The sequence below is a fragment of the Apteryx mantelli genome, chromosome 16 (genome assembly GCF_036417845.1).
Source record: "Apteryx mantelli isolate bAptMan1 chromosome 16, bAptMan1.hap1, whole genome shotgun sequence".
Lineage (NCBI taxonomy): Eukaryota > Metazoa > Chordata > Aves > Apterygiformes > Apterygidae > Apteryx > Apteryx mantelli.
The window spans coordinates 2259829-2286453 of record NC_089993.1 but is presented as its reverse complement, the minus strand read 5'-3'; the positions used below and the strand labels follow the sequence as shown (position 1 = coordinate 2286453).

Here is a 26625-nt window from a genome sequence, read left to right as displayed (position 1 = left end):
ATCTGTCTGTCCAAGTAGCTCTTTCACAGAGGAATCACAAGTGCAGGCAGTTTTCTTCTAATAGCATTATTTTAAAGCAGGTAGGAAAATCTCCTGCTTTGTCATCACACAGATAATGAGTTGCTTTCCATATGCCATGTGCTACCTGATCATACTGATGCAACACCACCTTCATGCTTGATTGTCTTTTGAAATACTCAAGCCCTTACTGATTTACTCTGTGGTTCAACATGCTGATTACACCATCATGTTATGTTGAGCTAAGAGACATCATAATTCACATCTCTTCAGTGAATCTGAAGGATTTGCTGGTCCCATGTTCCCTTTGTTCCTGAGCAGTGGTATTTAGGGACCTCCTTTTCTTTTGGGTGGTATCGAAGCCCTCAGCAGTTCTGGAAAGTTGTCTGCTCATTAGAGGCAGTTGCCTGAATGGCTCTTTGCCAACTTTTGTGGATCTGGTAGCCAAGAGAGTGTTTGCACTCCAGCCAAGCTCACTATGCTTGCATTAAACCTAGAAGTGGAAACACTGAGGGATGTGGGGCAGAAACCCCCAAGCTGGCTGCATGCAAGTATGCTTGGATCTGGGAGCTGCCTTTGTGTGGTGCTCTGAAGCTCTGCACGCATAATCTGTGGCAGTGCACTGTGAATACAGATAGGATGTGTCTGGATCTCAGCTGATCCACCCACATGACACAAGGCCACAGGGCTTACCAGCTAGTTCAGTAGCTAGCTTTTAGGGTGTATTCCACTGTGCAGGATAAACATTGAGAACAATCCAAACTGTACATGAGCAGCTGATCTGCCCTCCCAGATGAGATTAGCGTGCCCATCACCTTTCCATCTGGCCAGTCATTTTGCATTGGGAGGTCTGAACAGTTGTTTGCAAGACTCTGGCCCCTTGAATCTCAGCTCGGATTCAGATGATAGCTTGATCTCCAATGTTTATCCACGTTTGAGTCTGGGCATCAAACCAAGAATGCCCAGACTCCCCATTTTTTGTCTCAGCCAGCTGCATATCAGGAGGATACATGTAATTATAAATGCTGAAAGCAACAGAATGTAAACCCTTCATTTCTAAACAGGACTGTGATGTGGCTTGGGAAGCAAGTGGAAGTCCTGTCCTGGGTTTCTCCTGGGAAGCAGCAGAGCCACTGCCCAGTTTGCATTCAGTATGGGTAGAGAGAGGTTGTAGGTACATCGTGCAACCATAGTGTTATTTAAGAAGCATCTGGCATTGGGAAAATGCATGAGAACTTTGCAACAGCTGTTCCAATCAAACCTCCTACTTATAATCTCTTCTGTTTTTAAATAAAATACTAAAAAAGAGTGCTGGAATTTTTGCAGTTTAATTAGAAGTGTGTGTGCATGTGTGGGTATGTTTGTGAACATAAAAGATGAGGAGGAAGTTTGGTGTGCAGGGCTAGTTAAAAAGCACTGGTACATTTTCTCATTGATTCCACATAAACTACCAAGTGCTAAGCAGGAACAGAGTGCTTTAGTAGAAAGTGCAATAGCAGAAAGACAGTGTTTGTTTTAAAATGCCACTGTTATGCCATTTGAAGCTGTAACTTCCTTCCCACCACAGCCCTGATTTAAAATGCAGCAGTCTGGCTTAACAGTCCAGTGAACAAACCCTGGCTTAGTAAACAGATTTGCCTCACTCTCATCACAGTACAGTTTATCCACACAGAAATGCATGGCAGAGCAATGGAGGTGCTAGCAGGGCTTGTACTAATGGGTCCATGCACGGTTGGGACCAGACAGGTTCTGTATGTACCAGTCACATATGCTTGTATTTGACAGTTTAGGGGTGGCAGTCTTTGACAGGTGTGGATTTTTTGGTTAATTAAACATTTTAATCAGAATTTAAATGGATTTTGATTACACTAGAATAAAGATGTTTGGATAAAAATTAAGGTCTTCCTTCTTGTTTAACTTGCCTGATGACCACCTGTGTGGCAGTCTGCAATAGCATCTGCCACCAGCATGGGAGACTGTGGTGAATCTGATGGAGGCGCTGCTTGGTTGTCGGAGTGATTGCTGTTCCCAGTCCTGAGGCCCAGCCAAACTTTTCCTTGATCTCTGCTGTCCACACTCGCAAAGTATTTCACCATTCATCCTGTTGAAAGTATTCTGCAAAGGCCAAATCATGATACTCTTGCAATGAGGAGCACTGATCCAGCTGATCCTGCCTCAGGGAGATGGTTGAGGTGATGTCCTTCCAGCCCTATATTCTCCCATGCTTGAGTGAGGGGCTCCTTTGCTTTCCATGAGCCTGTTTGTGGAATATGGTGCTACTCAACATGAGAGGTAGGACTCAGGGGCACAAGGCCTCTGCAACACCTAAGCGGTGCAATCTGAGCAGGAATGTAAGCCACGCTTGGGAATGATGTGTGAGAGGATCTGATTGCCTCTGCTTTGTGGCTCCTTTTCACATCAGAGCAGTCAACGCCCTTATATTCATCTTTTTTTTCTTTTCTTTCCAACTCAGCCGAGCAGTTTGCACATAGCTGCATCTTGCCTGGCTAGCAGTGTCCAGTCCATCCACCTTCTCTTTCAGAGTGCCATAATCAGAGCAGGCACAGGGGCACTGCCATTCCTCAGGCCTTTGAGGGCAAGTGGAGATGGTGCATGTTACAGTGCAGTTATTGGCAGCCCTTCAGTAACCCGTGGCTTTGTTTTCAGAGGACTGGTCATCTGGAGAGCTCTGCTCCTTGATGATCAGAAGAATCAGCTGCAGTGCTTCTCTGCTAGGTCAGTGCCACAAGTGCTTGGGCTCACATGTGGCCATTGCTGTGGCTGCCATGTGCTGTGCTGCGGGAACCCAGCTGTAAACTTGCGTTGTTTCAGGCCTGCTTAGTGTCAAGTGTAACCATCTGAATGCATCAATGTGACAACGTGCCCACACTGCAGAGAAAGTCTCTGCTGGGATCTCCCCCGTACATTTAATAACTTTGAGGCTGGGGCCTTGTGCAACATGCTGTTGTGAGCTTCTTATATAACCCCACTGCCCTGGGCTGCTTCTCTGTGCTACTTCTTTTTCGTGCTGGTTATCATCAGTTTGGGATCTGTTTTGTTTTCCACTAACCCACCAAGGAAATGAGAGATCACTTGAATATCCATGAATCATGGCTCTGGGGTTGGTCTTGGAGGAGTGACAGGATTAAAAAAGACAAGGAAAAGACAGACAGAATTGAGGTGATTCCTGCCCATCCTCCTCTTCGTTCTGAGGATCCTGCAGCTTTGGATCAGGTGGGCTGATGGGGGAATAAATATAAGAATGACTTTTCTCCTCTGGAATCCTGCCTGCTGTGCATGCACACAGATCCATCCCCTCTCTCTGCTTTTGCTTTTCCTGTCATCCTTGCCCCTTTATCCTTCCACAAGAGTTTTAGCTGCAGTCTTTAGTCTACAATAACACTGCTCCCTAGAGAAGGTTATTGGCAACAGCTGGGGGTGGAAAACACAGTAGCAGCACGTCCAAATAACAGTCAGCAGGACATCTGCTCTTTGATTTTTCTTTTGTAAATGCTGGATGACCTGGGGTGTTTTGGAGGTAGGGGGCAGGGGAAGGTGGTGGCTATATTTGGCCACTGCCATACAGATAACCCAAGCTGAGAAGCACTGTTAATGATGATCCCTAGGGCCCAGCACCCTCTGTGGCGCAGCAGCAGTAGGAGAGTTTTGTGCTATTTTATGGAGCACATTAGGGTCATTGCTCAAAGCTCACCACTTTGTGGTTCTTCACAGCCCCAAGTTCCATTTTCAGTGATAGTAGGAAGGTTATTTTAACAAAACCTTTGTCAGAACAAGCTCACCCAAAGATTTTTAGATGTTGTGGCTCCAAGGCAACAAATGAGCTCAAGTCCACAGGTCACAGGAGTGGAGAGGGAGACAGGCTGGGAGCATCAAAGGAGCAGATCCCCTCTCCTGTCCCCACTCCAGATTTCTACCATCTCCTGCTAGCTGCTCTGTGCTCTGAAGGGAGCCGTTCTAGCATGAAGGAGTGCATTATTGATCTCCCAGGAAACCTGGCCTCCTGCCTCGTTACACCTCTTTTGCAGAGATGCCTCATGCCAGGCTGCAAAGTCTTTTGAACAGTGGCAGTAAGTCTGGAGCACTCTATGCATATGTTGATCCCTGTTTATCTTCTGCCTCCTAACACCATGGCGGGAAGGGCTGTATCATTTGTCTACCACAGGCTGGGTAGGTTTGAAACATCTCACGTCTACATAAATCACAGTACCGAAGGGGAACAGACTCGGAATGTTTCTTGTCAGATCAAAGGAGGGTCCCTTGTCCTGAGAGCTACAAGGCAGTGGAGGGGCCTGTCACATTGCTGGCAGGCCAGAGGCGCTGTGCAGTTTGGGTGCTAGATGAGGAGCCCAGAGTCTCAGAATCTGGTCAGTGATATCTAAACTGACCCCAAGGTAACAGCACTCAACCTGGACATTTGGACTTGCCAGGGTCTCAGGATGGTGAGAGCTATCCATGTGCCTGACTGAGCTCAAAAGCCATTTGTGCCACTCATTCTAGCAGGCTGGCACAAGGTGGGAAGGGAGTCCTTGTCTTGGCTAAGGCAATCTGGTGCCCAGATTTCCTGTCTCAGGCAGCTGATGACAGATGCAATCATCACTGGCCAGTCCCCAGTGCTTCAACCTCTTGTAAAGCCAGATCAGTGGGGCTGGGCTTGTTGGGTTTTATTAGCTGCAATTTGTGTAGTTCTGGTGCACCCTCCTTCAGCCCATTTTAGAGTCCTTTTTGTTGTCCCCATTCCTCATGGCTGGAGGACAGTTCCTGGCAAAGGAGTCCATGACACAGGCTGGCACATGCCCCTGTCTGCAGCTCTCCGATCCCTGCAGAATTTTGAGTACAAGCCTCTTCATCTCAGACAGTCTGTCTGCTGAAGCAAAACCCATCTTGTGGCCTGAGTCACAGAGTGTGTCTCTCAGGGCCAGGATGAACCCCAGTGCTAGGGGGAGGTTGGAAGGGTCTCTGCAATGCCTCAGCTCCCCCACAAAATCTAGGCAATCGCATTCCAATGCTGCATCTCTTCAAAGTGCTCAGTTAATTCATTCCCTTCAGCTTATGCCTTGCTGATGCATATCAGCAGTGTCAGGAAACAGGCATAGCCTGCAAGGGATGGGTTCCTCTGCACAGCCACTTGCTGATAAGCAGGCATAGACAGCAGCAGATGGGGAGGGACAACCTGTGGGACTCCATGCTGTGGCTAAGCAGCGAGGTTGTGGTGATAAGATTAGCCTCTCCAGATTTGCACATGTTGGTGGAAAAGACGCAGCTTCCCAGAGCTGCTGCCAACCCACAGTGGCTCCCAGGCTCTATGAGACCTGTCTCAACTGTGGTGCTCATGGGGAAAGGATGGGGCAGCTGAGCTGTTCCTGCTGGCTCCTTGCCCCGGGCTCTCAGGGTCCTGACTGCCCTGGGCAGCCCAGGGCAAAGGGGTCCTGTGCACGGGGCAGCTGGTCAGAGGCTCACCCTGCCAGACTGCCTGTGCTCGCCTGCAGGCTCACAGAGGGGCTGTGACAGTCAGCATCAGCAAGGTGGAGAGTCCTTTTTTGCCTTTTTTGTTCCTGTTCTGTTCCTCAATGCAGAGCACTCCCCAGGGGAGGAAAGTGAATCAGTCATGCACTAAAGACAGGTTTGGGCAGCAATTAATATTTCATGCAAGTAAAATGTCTTGCTGCTGCTGCAACTTCAGGAGCATGGGCAAGGGAGCAGAACAAGAAAAGGAGGAACGGAGGCTGGTAGAAAGCAGATCAGAGAAGCTGACTCACCAGCCCAAGGGAGGGCTGCATTCAGCCCCACTGAGCCAACAGTTGCGTTTTTCCATGCCACTGGGCAAGGCAAGAACTACAACAGCAGGAAAGTTCTCAGGGCACCATCTGACCTGCCAGGAATCATTGCCTTCTGTCGCTGCTCATGTTTTAAAGCCTTGATCCTGCACTGAAAAGCCACAGCCCATCTTCAGCACCAGTTACACAAAGGGATCTTAGGATCTCACAGGATTAGGTTTTGAGCCTCGTAGAAAGCAGAGAGACAGAAAGGCTGGGGAAGAGGCTGCTAGGTCCTCTCACTGCCTGAGGAGGCAGGATTTCAGAAAGTCAAACGCAGGAGGAGCAGGGGAAGGTTCTGGGCACTGGGGCTACACAAGAGCATCTTTGTAGCAGGGCATGGAAGGATATGATGGATGCTGGTGTCCTCCCAGTGCGAGGCAGCTGGGAAGGAATTCAAAGCTGGCCCCTGATGCTGGATGGAGGGAAGCGGCGCAAGGTAGCACCTCTGTGCCTGGGGCTGGGGGTCAGGGGAAGCACCTGTGTGGCCCTGGCCTGAGATGCAGCAGCATTTGCAGTTCCTGAGTTTTAGGCAGGCCAGGTTAATGCTTGGGAATGCATGCCAGGCAGTGAGTTTATTGCCCACACTGCATCACTGACTCATGCCCCTTGTAAGACGCATCGCACAACCCAGATACTCACCTCTGCTTCCCACTGAGCTTGCTCAACCTTCCAGCCCCGCTGGCGCCTTCTGGGTTTTCAAGCCGAGCAGCCAGTGTGTATGGGCTGATGGGGGCAAGAAAGCTTCCTAGAAGTGGTCTGGCCCCTGGGCAAAAACCCAGCCTGTTCTGAAGCCTTCGCCCTTCCCAGCCAGCTCCCCACCTCCTCCAGCAAGCAGGGTACCAGCCCAGAGACGGCACCAAAGCGCTAGCAGTGGGGGAGCCCTCAGTCAGCACGAACAGGTTCTCTGCCTGACCCTGGAGGGAAGCAGGGCTGAAGGGAGCTGGCAGCTCGCTACGTGGGTCCTGCAGGCCTCCCTCCCAGCCCAGGCCATGCACCTCCCCTCCCCTCGGCCCCCCTCCCTGCAGCCTCAGTGGGGAGAAATGACGGTGATTAGCTGGGGCTGAAGCGTGCCCCCTGCGAGGCCTAGGGGCATCAGATGGAGGAAGACAGAGGCAAGGAAAGGCCCTTCGCTCCATCTCATCACTCGAGGGAAGGGTGATTCATGTGCCGGATCTGGCCCACACAAGTTCCCGAAGCCTCTTGCCCGCAGAGTGAGGTTTTCCATCCCAACCGCTTCTGGCTTTGACACAGGTTAATGCGAACATACCTGTAGCCATCAAGAACAAGCCAGAGCTTTTCACAGGCTTAAACATGTCCTCTTGTGCTCCACTGGTAGAAAATGCTGCTCTACTGGTTCTGAACTGCATGTCTGCAGCTCCCCTCCAACTTCAGCTGCTGAGGCTGGAGGCCGCACTGCTGCGCTACAGCGCCTGCCTTACGCCCCATGGGGCCCTAAAAGCTAAAAGGTCACAGCAAAGGCCAAGATCACTGGAGCACCACAGGGCTGGGTAGTGGGTGTCTCTGAGGCTCTGCATACTTGTCCTTGTCACCCCAGTAGCCCAGCACCGCTTTTGCCCCAAGCTGGCCAAGCATGGGCGGGGGTGGACGTACTCTTTTCATAAGGATGGAGCTAAACCACTTGCTGGCTTCCCGCAACTCCCCTGCACAAGCCCAGTGGGAACGACATGCCCCCCCCCCCCCCCCCCAGCCCAGAAAAGGTTCAGAGCCAAGCTAATCGTAGTCCCAAATCCCCTGGGCCAGGCTCTCACCATGCTTCCACCTCAGCGGCCCTGGTGATGCCCATGGGTGAGGCCAGTGGTTCAGCCCAGCTCTGCTAGGTGCAAGGGCATCCACAGTGCCACTCATGGGGCTGGGGCACTCCACGACCTCCCAGGCCTGTGCCAAAGGATGGCTGGGGAGCCAGGGGCTGCGCTCCAGCCCCTCTGGAAGGAGCGCCTCATGGGCCCAAGTCAGGAAAACATACGTGAGCCCATCTTTAAGGGTGTAGTAATCCCAGGTCAGTCCTAAGGGCTTTCCTGTTCCAGGACCTGCAGTAACGCTGGCCCAAAGCTGCTTCCAGCAGCAAGGAGGATCTTCCCCTGGAGTGCCTTTGGCAATGTTTATCCATGACTGTGGTACTTCCCCTGCTCTCCTTGCCTGCTTGGAGAATGGTGTAGGTCAGCAAGGAGGGAGACAGCACACAGGCCCAAAATTAAGGTGCTGCCAGCAGCTTTGTGAGTGCTCTCAGTCTCTCCAAGCACCCAGACACAGCAGCTGCCTCCCATCAGCACCAGCGTCAGGACAGCTTGCAGGGACCTGCTGCCCAGTGTCGGGACAGGACCACCTTTAACCCTCCTGGTAGGACTTCCTCTGCCCCTGGGCAGCCATTTCCCAAGCAATTTGGCAAGGAGGTCGAGTGAAAGAGCCTGACACTGGAGGGTCATCTAGTTCATAGTAAAGGACCACGCTGTCTGTCATGTGCTGGGGAAAAAGCTACGCCCCGCTTCAGCGGTGTGCTGAGCTGCAGGCCACCTTTACAGTCCCTCCTGCTGGCATCTGATATAATATAATCCCTCCTTGTCTCCGTGTTTCTGAAGATACTCCCACAGGGCAGCTAGGCGGGGAGGTGTTGCAGCCTCAGCGGAGGGCATGCAATGGAGACAAGCAGCCATGAGGAGTCAGGCACAGGCTCTGCTGCACCAGCCTGGCTGGCTCTGGTGGAGCTGGCTTGCGGCAACTGGATTGTTGTGGTGTTCAGGTTGGGGTGGTTTTTCCTCCTCTCTCCATCCCTCTCGGATAGTGCCAGTGGCCAACAGCAATGTAGGCAGTTCCAGGGGCCCAGCAGCATCTGCCCAGCCCGCTCACTGCAAGCATCCCTGGGCCAGTGGGCTTGTGCTAACAGGGTCACCAGGTGGTTCCGGGCCTTGCCCCAAGGCTGCTACAGTCTCCTTCTCCCTGTTGCCAGATCCTCCCACAGAGAAGCAGCAGCCTAACTGCCACTCCTCCCTGGCCATCCAGCCCTCCATCCCCAGCCCCCCATCAATCCTATCTTCCTCCCCAGTCATCCAACCCTCCACTGCCAGTCCTCCATCCATCCCACGTTCCTCCTCATCTATTCATCCCCCCATCCATCCAGGGGGATTTCAGAGATCAATGTGAGCATGCTTCAGAAAATAAGCAGTGGCACTAACAGGGTTAGCGGGATGTGGGAATGAGAGCTGATGCTCTGAAGACTAATAGAAGTTCAGTTCATGCCTTACCCTTAGCAGAGGTACAGATGTGCTCTATCCCCTCCTTCCAATTACGGATTTTCTTGAAAAAGGTAGGAATGTCCCCTCTTACAGCATCTTTGCTTTCACATTCGGTTAGAAATGACCCATGGAGGTAAAAGAGATTTGGGGGAAAGGGGGAGTCGGAGAGGCTGTGTTGACTGGGTGCTGTTGAGCCCCGCTCTGAGCTGTGGGCAGCCAGACCCTGCCTATATGCACAGGTGTGTGCGTACGTATGTCAGGAAGAAACCTCTCAGACCCTGTGACCCTGCAGCAGCGCCAGGAACCTGCAGCCCATAGCCAGGAAACGTTCCCAGCCGAATGCAGTCCTGGCCTTACTGCAACAACTCTGCATCTCAGTGCGCCCTCTGCTCCTGGAAATCTATAGGGTTGACCCCAAATGCTAATTTGGTTTAATGCAGCAGTGTTTTCTGGAGATCTCCAGCACTCAGAATCACTGGAAACTCCCTAAAAGAGGAGGTGGTTTAATGCAGCCATGTTTTCTGGAGATCTCCAGCACTCAGAACCACTGGAAACTCCGCAAAGGAGGAGATGAATGTGTGGGTTGTGGGGCAGGAGTGGAGGGAGCCAGCAGCCTGCTTGGAATACAGATGAGCTTCCCCGGTGCTTGCGGGTTCAAGGCCCACTCACTCCTCTAGGAGTAGGGAAATTGGGGGTGGGGGTGGGGTGTCATTTTAAATGGCATTAATTGTTACATGCAGCAAGGCAGCCAGGCTGGGAAGCTAATTAGCGGGCTGGCTGGCTCTAAAAAGATTAGCCAAGATCCATTGTTTGACACAGGGCTACCTCAGTGAGGCTTGCAAGGGACAGCCAGACACCAGGATCTTCTGGGGCCTCCAGCCCTCCTTCCCACCACAGTGGCCCCTCACAGCCTGGGCAGGCAATAACGCTGTGACATCCCATCCGTGCCCCACTTCTTGGGGGTCAGAGGGTCCTCACAGCCCAGAGTGCTTACAGTATGATAGCCAAGGGGTCCTCAGCCCCCTAGAAGGGGAGGAACAAGCTGGGTACCCACTCCTGCAAGTCTCCTTTGCAAAGCAAGCCAAGCTGAGCAGATGCTGGCGTGCCCCACAGTTGGGGTGCCCCATGGTCAAGGTGTTTGAGTGCAGACACCAGTGCTGCTCTGAGATAGCCACAGCCCAGAGGACCTATCTGGTATTGAAATGCAGATGAGATGAGCCAGGAAAGAAAAAAGACAGGAAAAGAATGTGGCTTTGAAACAGGGCTGTAGGATGTTCCCATCCCTGCTGGTGGCAGGAGGGTGAATTCACTCCCTCAGATACCTACAGTCCAGTTAATGGTGGGGTTTGCCTGGTGACTGCCCAACAACCCTATAGATGAGCTGCAGGCTGGAGCACAGAAGTAACCACAATGAGACCCTCCCCCCACCCCCCCGGTTTAGGGCCTTAGTGTAATTCCTCTTGGAACCGAGATCATTCTCAAACACATGAATCCTTCCTTTCCCTCCGGATCACTGGTAGTACTGCCTTGGGAGATCAACATAGTACTCAGTCAGTCTGTACAATTTGATTTCTTTTTCAGGCTATCCTCCGTCACAACGGATTTTTAATCCCAAGCCTCTCAGGCTGCTCAGCTCACAGGGTGGGCAGGCCGTCTGTCAGGAACCGCCTTTCTGAAAGCAAAGCACAGCTTCCCTGACTTAGCACACCTTTGCAAGCCGGCCTACAGAGCTGCAACTGAAGGCTAAAGGTTTCACGTGACAGCTGGCTGACCTAGTGGTTAGATCTTACTAAAGCAGATGGTCTGTTTTCTGGTTTACAGTATCCTTTACTTGAATGTCCCACCTCTCTGCGACACCAAGAACAGGTACACTTTTGCCCTTGTTTTCCACTGCCCCAGCTGTTAAGTCATTGCCTTGTGTAAACAGGCTGTCATTTCTTCAGCCTCATCACTTTCTGGGCATTTGCTGTCCATGATCAGTTCTCCCCAAGCCTTCCCCACTGCTGGCTCATTACTTGCATCTTTGTTCTCCCCTAAGACCCTGCCTGAAGCTGGGTGTAATGGCCCTGCCCTAGCCCAGCATCACCCTTGTTTGCCAGAGTTGGTGACGTTGTTACTGGGCCACATGCTAGCTCAGGGGAAGACTCACCAGCTTGGCGTTTTTCCTGGCTTGTCAATATGGGAACACTGCCAGCTTGCACCCCATTACACAGCAAAGCACTTGTCCAGAGGGCAACAGGACTGCGCAGGGCCGAGTCAGGCCTGCAGCATCACTATCTGTCCCATGGCATGGGCTGGAACGAGTACAGCATGTTAAAAGCTGCATCGAGTCCAGAGCTTGCAGCAGCCACTGGCAAGAGTCCCTCTGGCTCTGCCAGCCCTGGATCAGGCCCCACATGGTCCTTCCCACCTGGACATGGCTCCCCTTTCTCAGTGACATATGGCTGGGATGGATCACACTTGCTCTGCGCTAGTTCCTCCTCTCATCTTCACACTGAGAGCCTAATCCAGTAAAGCCCTTAATGATATGCCTGACTTTAAACACATCCTTAAGAGCCTAGGTGAATCAGAGCCCAAGATAAAAAATTAATTTGCTTTTCTCTTTTCCCCTTTGGTCTGGGGAGCCTGACTGTTAAATTACTGCGGTCTTTCTTCTCTCCTACACTCTGCTCTGGGGCAGACTTGTGTACGACCCTCTCTGCAAAGGCATTTCAAAATACCACGCAGAAGCTGCAGCCTGGTATGCTGATGCACTTCAGGCACCCTCGTGCGAGCTGGAGGGCCTGATCCACGCTGGAGCAGCACCAGGAGGCTGGGGGTCCCCGCCGGCTGCTCCCCCTCCGGCCTGCCCCCCAGCCTACCCCACGTCCAGCCTGCCCTCCGTTGGCCTCCCCCTGCCCCACACCTTGTCTGCCCCCATGCCGGCCCGCCTTCCTGCCAGCCTCCCCCTGCTCCTTCCCCACACCCCCTGCCCCACACCCGGCCTGCTTCTCCCTGCTCCTGTCCCCTGCCCGCCGGCCTCCCTGAAGGCCTCCCCCTGCCCCACACCCGGCCTGCTTCTCCCTGCTCCCGTCCCCTGCCCGCCGGCCTCCCTGAAGGCCTCCCCCTGCCCCACACCCGGCCTGCGCTCCCTGCTTCCCCCGCCCCACACGCGCTCCGCAAGCGGACCCCCCTCCCGACTCCCAATCCCGGCATGCCCTGCTCCGGCACCTCCCGAGCGGCCGCGGCCGCGCCTCGCAAGGCACGCCGGAACCTGTAGTCTTCGCCTTTCAGGGCCTCGCGCAGACGACCGGTGGGCGTAGCCTCCCAGTCCCGCCCCCCTCTTCCGGCCGCGGCTTCTGATGGGCCAGAAGAGGGTGGGAGGGGCGAGGAGAAACGCGGGAGTGGGCGTGGCGGGGCGGCGCCGGCGGTGACGGACGCGGCGGCGAGCCTATGGCGGCGGGAGCCTAGCGGGGCGCTCGCCTCGGCCTCACCCTCGGCCGGCGCGGGCGCTGCGCGGCGGCGCCGGGCGGAGGTGGCGCGCCGGAGGTGCGGCCGTGCTGGCGGCGGAGCTGCCGCGGCCCCGGGGCGCGCCCCGGCCGCGAGGTGAGTGCTGCGGCGGCCACCCGCCGCTCGGGCCTCCGCCGGCCGCGGGAGGGGGCGCCGGGCCGGGCCGGGCCGGGCCCCGTGGCGAGGCGGGGGCGCGCTGGGGCCGGGCCGCCGCTGGCGGGGCTGAATCTCGCCCGGGGGAGGCGGCGGGCCCGGGCCCGGGGGCAGGCGGGGGCGGGCAGGGCCGGGCCGGGCAGAGCAGGGCAGGCCCGCGGCGCCTGGCGGCCGGGCCCGGGCCCCCGGCCGCGCCGTGGGGCGGCTCGCGGGAGGCCCGGCGTGGGGGCGGCTCCCGCGGGGCGGCGGGCCGCTGCCGGGCCGTGTCGTCCGCCGCAGGGCCGGCGGGTGCCGGGCTCCGCGCTGGGACCCGCCGTTAGGACTTCGCGGCCTTGAGGAGAATCGAGTGCGATTTCTTTGTCAGCAGCTGGAGAGAGTGCTTGCTTAATTAATAAGATGCTAATCACGGGTGAAGGAACTAGGATTTTTTTTTATTTTTTTTTCTCTCCCTCTCTGCTCTTTCCTCCAGGTATCTGAGCATATCTTGGCAGAGAAGATTAGAGGCAAGGTGGGGAAGATGGAGGGCTCGTTCTGAGACCGGCTCCTTCTTCTCTTTCCTTTTCTGCCCCCCCTTTGAAAGGGGGAGAGAAATAATCATTCTCATACAGTCATCTTTAAAAGCTTGGAAGTTGGAACTGGAGCTCCTTTCAATCTGGCTGCGTGTTTAGTATGCGGTTTGTGCCTCTTCACTAATGAGAGGGAGAATGGGAACCCAGGGAAGCCCTGTGAAGAGCTATGATTATCTGCTCAAGTTCTTGTTGGTAGGAGACAGTGATGTTGGAAAAGGAGAAATCCTGGAGAGCCTTCAAGATGGAGCATCAGAATCCCCTTATGCCTACAGCAATGGTAAGGATTTTGGAAGGGGCGGTGGGAGAAAGCTTCTATCCTGTGACATTACAGCTAGCTATAGAGAAGGTGAATGATCTGTGTTTTCACAGTTGTTACTGAACTGCGGCTCTGAAGTCTTTTAACTTATAGAGGAAGGGAACTCTGTCATTGTCAATAAATAAGTCAATTTGGGGGAGGGAAGGGTTGTGGTGTTTTGTTTTGTGTGTTGTTTTTTGGGGATTTTTTTGTTTTGTTTTTTTAACTGAAAACATAATGCAGTTCATCAGGGCTTGTGTTCATGGTAGTGGAAAGGTGCTGACTGTTCCTTAAAATCACAAGGGCCTCCTGGAGGCTCTGACTAGAGAGATGCTAAAGAAATTGGCATCTGATGTAATCACAAGACATGCAAATCCTGAAGCGTGGCTGAACCATTACCAAACATAGTTCTGCTTGTGCATCCTACTTAAAGAGACAAATCTTATTTTCCACCATCACGGCAGGGGTTAATGCAAGGATTGAATGGTACTAAAAGGAAGTACTGTAACAAAAGAACAGTAACATTATTTCCAGACTAAAGCTGTTATGACTTGGTACTTGGGTACTGAGAGCACAGGCTCATCTGTCTGCCTCCTGCAAACGTCAGGGTGTATAATGGAGCCCATGACAGACCATTAACTATAGTGTCACAAGACTATAATTAAGAGCCAAGGAGTGACGCTGTGCTATTTCCTGCATCCCTTCGCTGCAGTTAAAATGTAACATTGCCTGGCATGGTACAAGTCCTGGGGTGATTTTCAATCTGTCATAGATTTCGCCATCTTCAATGCAAAATAATGGCCCCAAGGGCTTGACGGAAGCGATCTAATTCAGGTCCTGCATCCTCACCAGAACCAACCTGAGGGCTGGAACAGTTAGTATTTTCTTTCATGTGAGATAATCGAGTCTGAGGTAATCGGGTGCTTCTGGACACTTTGGGTTGAAGCTGGCTGAATTTAGAGTCTAAAGGAGCAGTGTGGCTTGATTCCTAACTGTATAATAGTCCTCAGAACTATTACCATCATTTTAAGAACTGATGCAAGAGCACACCTGATCTGCAGATATTTATGGGGAAGCAGTGACTCAGAAAAGTCAGGATAGTTGTGAAATTGTAGTAGCAAATTCTGGAACTAGAAGACTGTGGTATCATTCATCTGTTTGGATGTCTGGCTGAGCTTGTGTGGTTTACCTTGGAGGAGATGCTTGACACTTCTGAGCTTCCCTGAAGAGACCTTGTATCTCTGAAGAACTTGCCTCAGTTGGGAGCTATAGAATTGCTCCTTGGGATAAATATTTACTAAACAAAACCAGATGAAGACTATTAACAGGGGTGGTTGTTTTGAGTTGGAATTGTCTTCTAATAGAAATGGTTCTGACCATTGTTTAGAAACAAGTTGTGAAATAATAGGTATGAGAGAAAAAAGTGTGCATATGATGGTACAAAACCAAAGAACTGTGATTTTTTTTTTCCCTCTCTCTATAACTAAAAAAGTTTTGTCTCTGCACGCACTATTTTATAACAAGAAAATACCACCATCTTTTTCTAGAAAAAGAAATATCAGTAAACTAGTATATTTAAAACCTTCCCCTCTCTTCTGTAGGCAGTGGAACCCATTTTTCTGTAGTGATTTTTATACAGTCAGATATTGTTTTTTCATAATAATATATGCTTTGGTATTCTCTACTTCTGTTGCTTCTGCTGAACTGTATGCTTTTTGGATAATCAGGTTGAACAGCTTTGCAATCTGAGTGAATTTGATACTGCCGATATTCTTGACAGCCTTGGCAATCAAATTTCCTCTGTCTCTGGAATAGCTGGGATATAAGTACTGGCAGTGCAAGCATCTCTGCCAGCATGCTTTAGCTGTGCCCTGGCGAGACCATCCCTTGGTATGAAGATACTTAAACTTTGTGAACATTTAATGCTTGGCCTCCTGGCTGAAGGAGCTTGCTGAGGTACTATAGTTTCTTGTGATGTGAGCGCTTGTCAGCTACAAGCTGAAGTAAGATTATTAAGGGCTCTGTGAGCACTACCCAAAGAGCTGTCTTGCTCTGTAATGGCCTAGCTTTGAACCTGTGATCCAGAGAGGTGAAAGGCTTGATATTCTGTTGCAGGCTTCCAAAACCTCTGATTCCCTCTGTCTAAACTTTTTGATGTGTACCTAATGCTGTCCTGAAACTACAAAAGGGTGTTATGTAGAGGCTATTTTGTAAATCTCATACTTCCAAGTACACCCTCATCATCATCCCCTCCCACCCCCATGCCCCAGTTTGAAACAAATGTTGTATCATGCATTGCTTATTCAATCTGTCCAGAAAACAGATCTTGCCATTATCAGTGCAAAATGAAATATGCTTTAGATTTATTTTGTGGTTAGGACATCTCTCATATCAAGCGGTTTCCCTAGTCCCTAACTTCTGGAAGGGAAGGGGTAGAGTAATTGTGCCCATGCATTTTGTCTCTTTGGGAGTCTGCTGTTTTTACTGTGTTGGCCAAGGATAACTTTTAACACAGGCTTTTGAAATGTAGTGTGAAATAGATTCTCCTTTCAGTTCTAATAGTTTATTTCTTTTCTTCTGAAAGACTTAACTTTAGAAGTGAAACTTTTTTATAAATTAAGCTCTGTATTATTGCTGCTGCTCATCTGTCATATACCTGGTATCCAGTAAAGAGTTTGAGGGGTTCTTTCTTCTCTGCAGATCTGTCAGGGGAAAGTAGACAGCTAAGAGATAAGGAAACCCTATTTCTGTCAGCATCTCTTTTGTGAACTTAGAGCTCTTTAGAAGCTCTTTAGAGTTCTTTAGAAGAGCAGGCAGCCTATGCTTTCTTATGTCCAGTTTCTGAAAGCCTTGGACACAATATATTCTTTCTTTTTTTTTATATATCGGAGCATCATAGTAACTTCTCTTCATTATTATTGAGGATCCTTTAGCCAAAACATCACTTTTCAACACAGCCTTATAGCTTGGCATCTCATATTAAATTAGACACTTCTTAAAAGTGCAGTTCCTATTGTGTATAGCAAGACCTTAGCAATGTCGTCCCCCCCCCCCCTTTTTTTTTTTAATCACTGTTGAAAATAAATCTGGTTCATATAAGCAGAGACAGTTTTTACTTGCTGGATGTTGTTGGCCTTTGCAATATGAGTCAATTTTAATCCTAGCTCTGGATAGCTATTTGTGTTGTTGGTTTGTGTGTGGCTTGGAGTAATACACTTGTCCATTCAAGCAGAAAAATTGAGTACTGCAAAGGCTTTGGATACAGAACTTCTTGGTAACTTCGAAGTGGCTGTTTGATTCAGGATTTAGGTCCAGTTGTCACCTGTGTGTTTTTCATTAGGTTCATGTTCAAGTTAATGAATATATCAGTCCCCAAGGAATATCAGGCAGAGTGTGCTCCCTGTGAAGAGCAGAATCTGCTCCCTGGGAGTGTTGTTTGTGCCGTGATGCTGGACATTGGCTCCCCCTCCCTGCTTTACATGAGATCTAAAGGAAACTGTTGTTAGTACCCAGAACTCAGCCCCTGGGAAGGTTTGTAACCAAGTTTGACTTGCGTTTTGCTTTGTCTTGGCCAGGTTCAAAAGTCCCTGAAGTAAACCTTCTTACTAATGTTCTGGGAAAAGTGCAGCGTTTGGGGAGAGAACATTATAATTTCTTTCTTCTGGGCTTCCAGTGTCATCCTTCTTCCCAACTTTCACCCTTCTTCCCCACCCCTGAAATCTCCTGTTGAGGAGGCAGGCTGCCATTCCCTTTCAGAGTACCACCATTACTCTTGACAGCTAGAGGACTTCACTGAGAACCAAAAAGCTTGCCTTTCCCTTGAGACCCCAGAATGCTTTTTCTTCTCTGTGTGCACTCTTTCTCCCAAGGTACAGTGGAAGGTTATTCTAGCCCCTGTAATTTGAGCTGTGATGGAATAGCTGACTTGAAGCAAAACTGTGCTCCTTACTTGTGGCTGCAAGTCAACTACACAGATCACTTGCCACTTAAGTGCTTAAATTGCCCACTTGCATTCTGTCTTTATCCTTCCCCAGATACTGAAGCAGGACTGAAATTCTTCTGCTTGCAGAGCTCTGCAGGTTTTTGGACAAGTAGATGTGGCAGAGCTACACATGAAAATAGGAGTTGTGTTTGTGCTCAGATGAGGAACCACCTTGTGTTCTCCACAGGAGGACCTATCACTTTGTCAATACTGTGTCATAGAGCCTCTCTGGAATATCTAATTATTCATATGCTTACACTGAAAAAAATCTTGTTTAGCTTGTTTTTTGGCTTGCTTGAGAAACCTGCTCTGTTCTATACTGCATCACCACTGAATGAGTCATGTGGAGGCCTCCTTATACAAGAATGCTTGACGGGCACAAATGCCATTACTGCCATATGATAAGCTGCTCAGCATGCACCAGAAATAGGGTCTGGGCTTCTTTCACTACGAGGACATGAATGTAATGTGCTTTTTGTGATTATCACACATTCTCCTATGGAAGAGTCCTCCCCTTCACCTACTGCTCTTTCTGTAAGAAAGGAGGAACATGTGCTAAGGAAAGAATAGAACGTGTTTCCAAACAAGTAGCTTTGTTTAGAAGGGTTTTTTGTTTGTTTGTTTGTTTTCCTGCCCTCGGCTTGTGTTAAGAGCGTCATAAGGAGGAAGTTTGATGTCTGCACTCCGATCTCCTTCTTTCAGCTTTTCAAGGAGCATAGGAAAGCTGAACTGAATGTTGTTCTGCTGTAGGAGTGTGGTGACCAGCCCTTCTGCAGTGACCTCCTCACAACTAGTTTCAACATAATCCCTTAGCTGGGACTTAGTATCTTTATTAAAGCCCCATTCCTAGGTGTTCTGTTACCATGTCAGGGACACTGTATTCACTCACTGAAGAAAATCTCAGTTTCTCGGTTCTCCGTTATTAACTGATCCAAGGAAATGTTAGGAAAAAGACAACTTAAATGCTTAATTACCATAGCTACTCACAGGTTTTATTGTTCAGATAAAGACTGTTTTGAGTCTTTCCCAAGACCTCTTCTTGGTAATATGTAGGCAAGGAATTCAGCTTTTGGGCAGGAGCTATAGGTACTTCTTTGCAGACCCGTATTTCTGTCACTTCTCTAGCACAATGCTGCTCCTCAGTATTTGTGCTTAGCTGAAACTCTTCGTTCCCAGAATCAAGATCTAGGGCCATGTAACTTGGTGTCCTTTCCCTGGTCAGACAGCCAGTGAGAAACAGCATTAAAAGAACAGCTGAAGACACTGCTCAGACCCTCCAAACCAGTGCTGTTTGCCTAGGAACCTCATAGTTGCTATTTTAATTACCAGAATGTTTTCTCGTATGACCCATGTCTCTGGATGTCTTTTCCTCTGACTGTTTCTGTGCAGTTGCCTAAATTTGAAGTTCCCTTTACTGGCCATTTCAAATCAATCTCTACAGCAAATACTTTCTCCATATGTCCTCTTATACCTCCTTGTCTAGAGTGCGGTCTAATCGCTCAGTCACCAGCATGCATCCAGAAATGTCACCTGGGAAACTGTTTAGCTTTGCTTTGTAGTAGTCTTCAAGGTAGTCACTCACTAACCCAGAGACTTATTTTACCACAACCAGTGCGCACAATGATAGAGAAAAGGGGAATTGTTGTCTTGTCTTCCCTTTCCTCACTAACAAGGAGGTAGTAAGAGAGGGAGTTCTCTTGATCTTCTGCACTTCTGTTCTTTGCCTCTCAAGTTTCCAAGATCTACCAGGGAGACGCAGTCTCCCATTTCTCCTCTGACTCCTCACCTACTGGCTCTGAATTTGCTGCCGTGTTTGGCTAGAGTTCCTGCTGTATTTTAGAAGTGCCACTGCTGTGTTTTTTGCCATCGCTGATTTACTTTCTTCAAGCCCTTTTTTAAAATTTGTTTAAAAAAAAAAAAAAGCCAACAAGCAGTTCTATTTTAAACTTCTGCCAGTTTTGTGAGGAAAGGACTTCTTTCTCCTTTTGAAATACCCGACAGCATCTCACCTTCCCTTCTCAAGCATGAAATAAATCGTTGCTGGGCATACCTGTCTTCAGTCTGGTCTTCTGCTGGGGCAGTACTGATGTAGTGGCACCTTTTAGGCAGAGAGGACACAGCTACGGATGTCAAGCAGTGCTGCAGCATGGCCTTTGGATTCCTAATGACAACTCGCCTTTGGACTGCTGTGCTATGTCAAGGCTTTCTCTGGCGTCAGAGGGGAGGGAAAATTGATCCTGATGCTGCCTCTCTTTCTTCCTCATCCTGGCCTGGCTGTGTGCTGTTGGGTGTGTTCACGGTGTCTTGACAGAGGATGATTTTCCGTATCGGTCGCAGTTGTGAGCTGTCCCATTGGGCTGGCCAGCTGTTTCAGATGCTGCACGCCAATGGAAACTGCTGCTTGTTTTCTGGCATGGCTCTGCATTAATTGAAACAGTGTTTTATTTTGAGGTTTTAGTACTCTGATGCAGGGTGGATTGAGGCAAAATGTTCCAAATGAAGCCTTGCCATCATGTTCCCTTAGTGGCTGCAGAATTAATCTACGGGGAATGCTTCAGCCAAGCGGCACTGGGCATGCTACTAGGAATTTCCTCTTTCAATAGCTTGAAAAGAGGAGAATGATTATTACAATAATTCCCTGTGTCTGCCAGCACTTGCATCAGTGTGCTTCAGGGATGTTTGCTCCCATGTCATCAGGGAGACAAAATTCTCATCTGATCAGAGCAAACTTTGGATCAGAAACAACTCCAGCATCTCTTATTTCTCCCTTGTTTATTTCTTAATCCTTCCCATGAAAAATAGTTCCTAATATACCATATTGAAACTTTTGCACTGCTTGATGTGGGGCTTACTAGTTGCAGCTTATAACTTAAAGGTGTTTTATTTAGGGGTTAAATCCTTCTGGATTCTGAGCACCTGGCAGCTCTTGATGTCTTCAGCCCTCAAGTCAGTGAGGGTTAAGGTTGGACAGCAACTTAGGTTATTGCATGCGTATAACCTTCCAGGTGAACTGACTGTAGTTTCTGTTGTTTCTTGTTTTTTAAGCTGGGGAGTTGTTCTTAATGTTCTCTGGAGTTGGTTAAGTGTGATAATCCAGTGTAGCCTTGCTTTTATATGGCTGTTTACATGTAGCTCAGCCATAAGTCCATGAAGGCGATATGGACTGAGTGCCATAAATCTGAAATGGGCAAAATGTTCTTCTAATAACTGGAATTAAAAGCTTCTCTTTATTGTTCAAGTTTTTGTTTTTAAAAACAAGTAGGTTTAGCTTTATCTGGATCCTTAGATGACATTGTCCACTTCTGTTGATTTTGGTGTATAAACTGCATATGAAAGCCCATGCAAAATGTCTCCTCCTCCTCCCCCTCTCCATCAGCTTCTGTTACCAGCTGCTCCCTGGCATGTTTTCCTCAAGCTGCCTCCTTCCTCTGTGAAGAGCAGAGCATCTTTCTGTTGCACTGGCAAATAGCTGTGCTAAAAGCTTAGGTCTGAGTGCTGGGATCCTATGACCTTGCTCTTTTCTTTTTTTTTTATTTCCCTGATAACTCTACCTCTACCCCTCATCTTCCTCTGACATCCCAGACTTGTCACTAAATGAGCAGTGATACAGAAGCATCATGTCATACAGGTTTTAATTTGATTTCACGCTGAGGAAGAGGAAAGAAGCTCTGATGTGAGAAATCTTCAAGCCTTCTGTTCCATTTTGCTAAATATTTTGGTGCGAGTTGGGACTCATCTGAAGCTAAGACTGCGAAAGAAGATTTCCTTGGGGCACAGAGGACTGAGGCTCAGTTCTGGTTCCCCCTTCTTCCCCTTCCCCCCGCTCTTCCCCCCCTGCCCCAAGGTCTGTTTATTCCTGCAAAAATTCTAGTAATAGTAAAGTTATAACATGAATTCTGAAATACAGTTTGCTCATATGATGTTTCTGTTTATTGAGAACAGTCCTAACTTTTTGAGCTTTGTCCCTCAATTTCTACTTTCTCTTTGCCTCCTCTCTACCACCCCATTAGAAAATCAGATAGTATTTTATCATTAAAACTTGGGCACCTGTTCTCTTATAAAGATAACCAATAAAGTGATTAATATCCTGTATGTGTTGTGCAGTGCTATAGCCATTTCAGGATAAGCCACTGTATTTAGACAAAAATCCTCATGTGATTCTAACAAAATATGTTTTTAAGTCATTAATGGCAAGGAGAAGGCAGACAGAAGGAAATATTGAAAGGCTATATTTAACTGACAATTTAATGAAAGGTGCTGCGCATCTCTAGAATAATGCTTCACTCAATTAAAAAAAGTGCATTTTCTTTAAAAGGATATCGTTTTGACTTATGTTCTATACCAGCTTCCATTTTTCTTGGCCAATTTTTGTGGGTTTTTTTATTGTACCACTTGCCTGTCTCTGCAAATGGTTGCTTTCTGCACCTCACCCCCCACTCCCCAATCATGTTCAGAGAAATCCTTCCATCTTGTATTTCCTTTTTACAGGTTTTTAACAGGAGAAGGGTGTAGTCCATTTTGCCTGTGGTTTTGGGGGTTGAGTGGACAGGAAAACTGAGTAGATACAATGTGTGAAATAACTGTTTTGCCTGTCCTGTTTGCTTAATCCTAAATTATTTCTTTGTTGTCCCAAGAACTGTTCACTTATTTTCCATACAGTGAGAAGCTGCTAAGTAACTTGGTGTGAAAATCCCTACAGGATACAATTAGCAGGTAGTCTCTGTGCTGAGACCCGAGGAGATGAAATCGTGCAGGGTTGATCACACCTAACCAGAGCGCCTCATCTTTGTTGCTCGCTGTAAATGCTAGCAAATGTACATTTGCTGTAAAATGCCTCTTTGAGTCGTGCTTGTGTTCTCATAGGTGTTATCTGTAGTACAGGGTTAAAATCCAGTATGGGTTTTTTATGTCTGTTTTTAAATTATAAAACGCTGGCTTTCTCCAGGTAACAGCAACAAAAATGTTTAAGAATTGCAGTTTAGTAATAGGATATCCGTTGTCTCAAGCTGGATTTCTCACCGCGCAAATTGTTGCCTTTTTTTCTTTACCCTCTGCCCTTCAGACAGTATCTCTAGTTTGTCAGTGCTGCTTTTTTAACAAGACTACGTACGTTTCGTTTTGTTTCCAGCAAAGGTAGCTGGAATTAATTCTTTATCCTGCAACAGCTGTAGGTCAAAAGGAGGACCTCAGGAGGCTTTGGCTCTCGTGGAGAGCAAAATGTTTGGAAGCGTGAATCAAGGCTGTTAAGAACCGTTGTGATGCTTCTGCAAAGCTTTGTGTTTCATAAGGGTGAATAGAAAGATACTCGCTTTGCTAATAGTAGCAGTCGTTCATTTAAGGGCCAGGATGGATTTTGAGTGCAGGCAGCTATATGTTGTAGGTCAAGTCCCTTGAGATCTGTTGTCATAAGTGGAAATAGTTCACTGAAATGTGAAATTAGCATCGGTCTTCATGCTTCCAACTTGGAGTGATTCCTTTCCAACTGTGGGACTCGCTAGAGGTGCTGTGAGAATAGAACTGAAGAGTTGGGCTTCCAGTATGCAGTTAAAGTTGTCATGGTGACTAGTCTCTCTGTTCTAGGAGCTCTGTAAGTATGTGTGCCAGACACATGATGCTTATTAACCCTTCTAAGCCCAACTGAAATGCTGCAGCCTTTTTTTCCTGGGAGTTTGGATGTATAGTGTCAAGCTCAGGATGGCTGTGTGGTGGTGTGGGGTTTTTTTTTGTTTGTTTGTTTTTTACTATTTGCATAAATGCTGTGGTGTTGCAATGTGACCGTTTAAATGGCAAAACTTGGAAATGCAAACTGGCTTTCAGCAGCTGATTTTGGACACTAGGAGCACCTTTGTGAACTTGCGTGTGTGTCAGGTAATTGGAGACTGCCTCCACGTTCAGAATGAGTCGAGCCACTGCAGCATTCAAAAATAGGCATGCAGCCTTATCTGTGGTCTTGAAATGAATCTGATGCAAGCCTGCAAAGCAAGGCAGTGTGTTCAGTTCTGATGTGTGTGTCGGGCTGATATTGATGCTGTGAAGCTCTGACTCTGTAAAGCCAGTGTTTCCCACATATTAACATGTACAGTGTTTAGAGATGTAAATGTGGAATGTTAAATTCTGAAATGCTAGGATTTTGAAGGTATTTTATACAATTATTTAGACCTTTCTGAATTTTTTTTGTCTGTGAGTAGATCTTTGTGTTTGTATGGTAATCCAGCAACAATGAAGATCGTTATGGTGCCCCATGATTTTTTTTTCCCCTCATAGGCTGCCTTTGTTTTTGAGTGCAGCTGTATAGTTTTTATGGAGATCTGAACTGCAAAGCATGAAGAAACTCTTTTGTTTGTAGTAGCTTCTGTGCATAAAATCAATCTTGATTTTCTTCTAAAGAACAAATCCACTTAACATTCCCAATTCTGGACTGACTCTTGACTCTTTCTGTGGCTTCTTGGGTGTCTGCTGAAATTGTTTGAGCTTTCGGAACAGATTTGCTCCTGGCTCCAAACACAGTTTTCAGATGCGGTTGCCATCCTTAAATGAGCAGAGAACAAAGTTCCACTGTGTCTGAGGACCATAGCTGCTGAAGTTCGCTCTGCTGAATTGTGGAGCAGGCAGCTGACAAATGAAGTATTCTGCAAATCTGAACTTCTTAGAGGGTTCTGAATATATATTTTACTTCTGCTATTTACAAAACCAAACAAACAGTTATTTGTATGATGTCCGCCTCTGCCCATGAGCCCTTAGTAGTAAATGATGATGCCTGGAACAAATACCAAAATAAGCAGCTTTTGTATCCCAGAATTTCAATCTAAGTCTAAAACAAACAGCTGAAATGAGGTGGGTATGAGTGGAAGACAGAGTACATTCTTCAAAAGAAGTCCACGGATCTGGGTGATTTGAAGTCATTATGTGTACTTGTTCTCGCTGCATTTCAGTCCGTCTCCTTGTACTAGGTACTGGGCAGCTTGTTCAGTCCTGCATAGCTAACAAGTACTTAGCTCCTTCCCACCGAAGTCATCTAGCATGAGGCACCGGGCTTCCTTCTGGAGCATGGACTCATGACTGGCTGCGGGTAGCTAGGGCTGCCTCCTTAGGCTCAAAAGAAAGAGTTGAAATGTCTCCGCAGTGCAGTTCTTCAGTGGAACTCCTTAACGGTTAAATGTTCTGAAGATCCTTGTTATTTCCCGTTGAGATGTGCAGCAGGAATGGATTTTGTATTTGCTGCTCTGAGCATGCAGTGATGACCACTAGGACAGGTGGTTACAGGAGAGATTGTGTAGAAGATAGAAGCCAATACGATGTGCCAGGAGGGATCACCCAGATGCCAAGTAAGAACTGAGACCTTTGTGTTCTTGTTCGCAAAGTTGCTTCTTAACTGGTTTGCAGTATAGTAGTGTAGTGGTAAAAATGAGTGCTCCCCAGCTTTCCAGGCACTAACTGGGATAGTTCTGTTATGATCCTATTTGGGAACTTTATCATGCTTAAAACAAAGAAATAGTACTGCTGAGGTAAATGTTAACACTAGCAAAAGCACAGACCTGAGATGAATCCATCTTTATTTTAAAACCTATGCTCTGTTGACCCCTGTTGTTGGTGAAGATAATTCGTTGTCTGTCTCTCTAAAGACTAGGTAATTGAATGCATGAGTCTAACTGATAAGCTTATATGTTGTTTGGGAGATTTTTTTTTTTTTCCCTGTGGCTTACAGCTTTGAGATGAGTAGCTAGATTGTTGTACACGCTTTTTAAGGTCAGATTAACTTCATCAGTTATTTTATCTATTCAAACAGATAAAATTAACTTTTTTCAGAAGCTAATGTTTATGTGCTCATACCACATTTTTCTGAGACTTAGTACCACTTACTGATAATGGAGAAAGTGGCTACTTCTCTAAGTTAATAGGAGGAATTGTAGTACAGATTAATGCACTCATTTTGTCTTCTAATACTGATGCTACTGCCTGTTCCTTAAGTTACCTGAGTCAAGAGAATCTAAATATCTGCATCTTTGGTGCACACATTATCTCATTACTGGCCTCAGCAGCTGCCCTCCTGGCAAGGAGAGAATTTTGATGTTGGACTAATTCATTTGGTTGTTGCATACCATAGTGTAAAACTTTTAAACTATTAACCTGGTTGTTTGAATGTATATTCAACAGCTTACAAGGGCCCTCTGACATGCTGCATTTTTGTACTTACCTGCCTCATTTGACTAGAAATGAAATGACAGCCTGGTTCAATATTGCTGTTTATCCACAAGCAAACAATTCTGATATCTGTCTTTAGCCCCTGACTGTCCTTTCTTCAGTTTAGGGAAGGCACACAAAAGCACAAGTAGAAGGAGCCTAAAAATAAGGCATTTTGAACTACACTCTTAATGCCTCCTGACTGGCACTTGGAGTAATTTGGCTGCTGGATTCAGTAACTGTAGGTGGATAATTTATTGACCATATCACCATAAACATTCTTAAATGAGAAGGTGCAGGATGTTTTTAAAGTATATAAAATTTTTGTGGAATAACTGTTCTGCAAGAAGATGAGTCCCAGATAGTCTTTTTTTAGTTTGACTAAAGAATCTGTGGAAAAAGCAATCACTTTGTATGGATGCTGTCTGTATCAAAGAAAAATGTAATGAAATGCTCTTGAGAAGCAAACATTGTTCTTGAGTAGCTCTGTTCCTCTTTTCCTTACCTTGTATGTATTTATTGGTACATCCATAAAGCTGGGCACTAGAAAAAGTGTGCCAAGAACGCTACTTGGTGATAATGCAAAGTGGTTATGTGGTGGGGGGTTTTGTTTATTTGTTTTGGGGTTTTTTTGGGAGGGGGCAGCTCTACCCAGAAATAAAGTGATTGAGAGGGTTTGTGCTAGTAGAGAAACTTGTTTATGTTGCTTTATTAGCCAATATGTCAAGTGCCTGGGTTCCTTGCTGTCCAAATTCCTGCTATCAGTTATGCTAGTAAGTATGTTTTGATAGTTATTTTGGGAGGTTCGAGTAGTGTGGGGGTTTTTGGTTTTGTTTGGTTTGGTTTGTTC

The 26625-nt window shown here is 47.8% G+C and overlaps 1 protein-coding gene across 1 annotated transcript in view; it reads left to right on the top strand.

Annotated features, from left to right (window-relative positions):
- Window positions 1-12611: 12611 nt before the first annotated feature.
- Window positions 12612-26625, top strand: part of RAB40C (RAB40C, member RAS oncogene family) — a 39565-nt gene continuing 25551 nt past the window's right edge. The window contains exons 1-2 of the mRNA XM_067306361.1: window positions 12612-12691; window positions 13218-13594. Of these exons, the coding sequence (XP_067162462.1) occupies window positions 13441-13594 (154 nt within the window). The 5' untranslated portion in view covers window positions 12612-12691; window positions 13218-13440. The remainder of the gene's footprint in view (window positions 12692-13217; window positions 13595-26625) is intronic.